The sequence below is a fragment of the Alosa pseudoharengus genome, unplaced genomic scaffold (genome assembly GCF_046254945.1).
Source record: "Alosa pseudoharengus isolate Yale_2024_CS ecotype anadromous, Long Island Sound unplaced genomic scaffold, YU_APseudo_1.1 YU_APseudo_1.1_scf_22, whole genome shotgun sequence".
NCBI classification, from domain to species: Eukaryota; Metazoa; Chordata; class Actinopteri; order Clupeiformes; family Clupeidae; genus Alosa; species Alosa pseudoharengus.
The window spans coordinates 15,810,782-15,814,211 of record NW_027468680.1 but is presented as its reverse complement, the minus strand read 5'-3'; the positions used below and the strand labels follow the sequence as shown (position 1 = coordinate 15,814,211).

At 45.9% G+C, this 3,430-nt stretch overlaps 1 protein-coding gene across 2 annotated transcripts in view; it reads left to right on the top strand.

Moving 5' to 3' along the window:
- Nucleotides 1-567: 567 nt before the first annotated feature.
- Nucleotides 568-3,430, top strand: part of iars2 (isoleucyl-tRNA synthetase 2, mitochondrial) — an 11,926-nt gene continuing 9,063 nt past the window's right edge. For both annotated transcript variants that reach the window (XM_076300772.1, XM_076300771.1), the window contains exons 1-8: nt 568-976; nt 1,348-1,470; nt 1,731-1,884; nt 1,988-2,136; nt 2,304-2,353; nt 2,823-2,932; nt 3,054-3,144; nt 3,377-3,430. The exon at nt 3,377-3,430 is cut by the window's right edge and continues 62 nt beyond it. In XM_076300772.1, coding sequence (XP_076156887.1) covers nt 719-976; nt 1,348-1,470; nt 1,731-1,884; nt 1,988-2,136; nt 2,304-2,353; nt 2,823-2,932; nt 3,054-3,144; nt 3,377-3,430 — 989 coding nt within the window. In that variant the 5' untranslated portion in view covers nt 568-718. The remainder of the gene's footprint in view (nt 977-1,347; nt 1,471-1,730; nt 1,885-1,987; nt 2,137-2,303; nt 2,354-2,822; nt 2,933-3,053; nt 3,145-3,376) is intronic.

Below are 3,430 nucleotides of genomic sequence, written 5' to 3'. Positions count from 1 at the left end.
ACAGCATTCTCACATAATTCCCGCCTGTTATCAAGGTGGGCTAATGCAGTATGCAGTATACAATTGATGGCATCATCAATAGATCTATTAGTCCGATATGCAAACTGCAAGGGATCTAGATTTAAGGGCAATGATGAGCAGATGTAATTTTTGACCAACCTCTCAAAGCACTTCATGACTATGTCGCCAGCGTACCCGTGACACCAAGACATACAAGAAAGACAACAAAACAAATAAACAAATAAAAAAAAGAAAATATATTTTAAAAGGGGAAAAAAGTGATGTTAAAATTAGTCCAATTTCCAAACCAGCTGAAAATGTCCAAGGGCAATGATGATCCGTGAAAACTGCGCACAGAGCTGTGTCTTCACAACCGATGCAATGCCAACAAAGTTCTTTAGCAACTGACCAACCCGGTGAATTCACTGACAGTCTGGAGATAACGTTAACGTTAGAAGCTAGGCCTGCTAAAGCCCCAGACCATCACACTACCACCACCAATCCAAACGGTCTAGTGTGAATGCGCCCTGATTGTCCCTCAGTCGTACCCGTACCGTACTGGTCCATCTGTGCTTTTCTTCCGGGAGAAACAGTGCAGTTAGGTGGGGACGGACATAACTCAGCACAAGTAAGAAGAATAACAAATCCTGAAATTTTTTAGCAGATATTGAAAGAATTGCAACGTACCTAGCGCCCCAAAGAACGAAAGGGATCCTCCATGTTGCTCCGCCGGATTTCGGCTGTGAGCCAGTGCCTAGCGCGGCTGGGATCGAACAAGCGAAACATACTTCTTCACCCTGCTCTCTCCTCTATCGTGAGCCGCTGTCAGAATGTCAGCTCCTCGGGAGATCCTGCACAGCCTGCCGCCATTCCAACTCCAGGACAGTATCGGGACACAGTGCTTCTGCCGCGCTCAGAATTCCCAATAAAATTAACCGGGCAGAAGCTTCTGGAGCGAGAGCTGCAGATTCAACGTGTACGTACATAGCAGCTAGCTGTTTGTGTTTGCTGCATAAACTGACGTTAGCCAAACTTCGCTAACCTGTTAGCATGGTATGGACAGTGATATACTAATAGCTAAATACAACATAGAAAAATGTTCTTGTTCTTTTTAATAGAACGAATACACGCACATCGTAGACTTATTGCTAGAATGTTAATTGGGCTAATTACTGACTTGATCTCGTGTTGTTGATGAATGTTGACCTTGGTTAAATTTTTTCAATTCGTTTTTACAGTTTTCTAAACTTTAAAGTGTGCATATAAATTGTTATTTATTGCATTGGACTTCAGGTGCTTCAGAAACCATGACTTGGCACCAACAATGCTGGTGTTAATCTGTTACAGGAGTGTGGCTTCGATCTGCTGTATACTTGGCAGAGGGAGAGGAAGGCTAAGAAGGAGTTCTGTCTGCATGATGGCCCACCTTATGCCAATGGAGACCCACATGTTGGCCACGCCCTCAACAAGGTCAGGGATGCTGCTGGACACTTTAAATACGCTGATACCTGTGTACTGCTGATAGTTTGGCTGTACAAAAGATGCCCCCCTTATGTTTGGATGGCATTCTTTGCATTTTCTCTCACTGATAAGGATGCAGGATTAGAATGGTCTATAATGTCTAAGTGCATGTGTATGCTAATGTGATGTCATCAGAGCAAGGTGTGTTGGTGTTGTAGAATGTGATCTTCCAATAGGCTGTTGTGTCAATGTGTTATGTGGATGTCTAGATCTTAAAGGACATCCGGAACCGTTTTGAAGTGATGCGAGGTCGACAAGTGCATTACATGCCCGGCTGGGACTGCCACGGACTCCCCATTGAGCTCAAGGCCCTGGGGGAGCTGGGGACAGGTGGGCTCAGCCCTCTCCAGATTCGCAAGAAAGGTCAGCGCACTTGATATACTGAATGACTGATCTAGGATCAGATGTGTGAGCATATTTAATTACAGTTGTTAAGCGCCAACGGTCTGTCTGTGCTTCCCTGTAGCGCGTGAATTTGCAGAGGGAGCAATTGCTCGCCAGCGGGCTGCCTTCCAACGCTGGGGTGTCATGGCTGACTGGGACAGCTGCTACTACACCTTCGATGGACAGTACGAGGCTGCACAGCTGCGGGTTTTCCAAGAGATGCACAACAAGGTATGCACACACATATACATGTGCACACACACACACACACACACACACAAGCATACTCCGCTCCATAGCACAGGCAGAGGCAGTTTTAACACAGAGAGAACATGCATGGTTAGGGCATGGTACACATTTGTGACAGTGATTGGCTTATTAGTCTTTTTCTTTTACAGGGTCTGATCTATCAGGACTATAAGCCAGTATTCTGGTCTCCTTCAACCAGGTACGGCTCAGATCACTATGTTTAATTGGGTGTTCTTGTTGTTTGGACATGCCAAACAGAATAGATTTTTCTGTCTATCTATGAGTCTTTAGTAAACTCTTCCCAACACTCACTGCTGCCTGAGATCCATACTTTCTCTCTCTCTCTCTCTCTCTCTCTCTCTCTCTCTTACTCTCACTTTCTCACTCACTCTCTCACTCACTCTCTCTCTCCCTCCCACTCTCTCTCACTCTCTCTCTTTCTCTCTCACTCACTATCTCTCTCTCTCACTCTCTCTTACTCACTCACTCACTCTCTCTCTCTCCCTCCCACTCTCTCACTCTCTCTCTTTCTCACTCACTATCTCTCTCACACTCTCTCTTACTCACTCTCTCTCTCTCACTCACTCACTCACTCACTCACTCTCTCTCTCTCTCTCTCTCTCACTCACTCTCTTACTTACTCACTGTGTGTCTTTCTCATGAACTAGGACGGCTCTTGCAGAGGCTGAGTTGGAGTACAACACTGAGCATGTGAGCAAAGCTATCTACGCCACCTTCTCCATCAGCACCCCACCGCCCAAACTAGCCGAGAGTGCAGGTATGCAAGCAAAATATACTCTCTCTCTCTCACAATCACCTACGTGCATACATACACTTACACATTCACAAACACAACGGTACGTCATCATCTTGTATGTGTGTGTGTGTGTATGTTACAGAGGGATGGGAGAATGTCAAAGCCCTTATTTGGACAACTCAGCCATGGACCATTCCAGCCAATCAGGCTGTCTGCTACATGCCCAAAGCTCAGTAAGCACATTGCACACACACAGACACACACACACACACACACAGACACACACACACACACACACACAGACACACACACACAGACACAGACACATCAATGACTTGAAGTCACAACTATGGCTCTGCACCAGACTCCACTAATCTGTGTTGTAGAGAGTTGAGCCCAGACTGTGGGGGATTGTCTCCATTATTAGTTTGGAAGGTGTGACCCTTGAATTGTGTTTGTTACCAGGTACTCCCTGGTGAAGCGGACAGATGATGACCAGTGTTTTCTGGTTGCCACTGA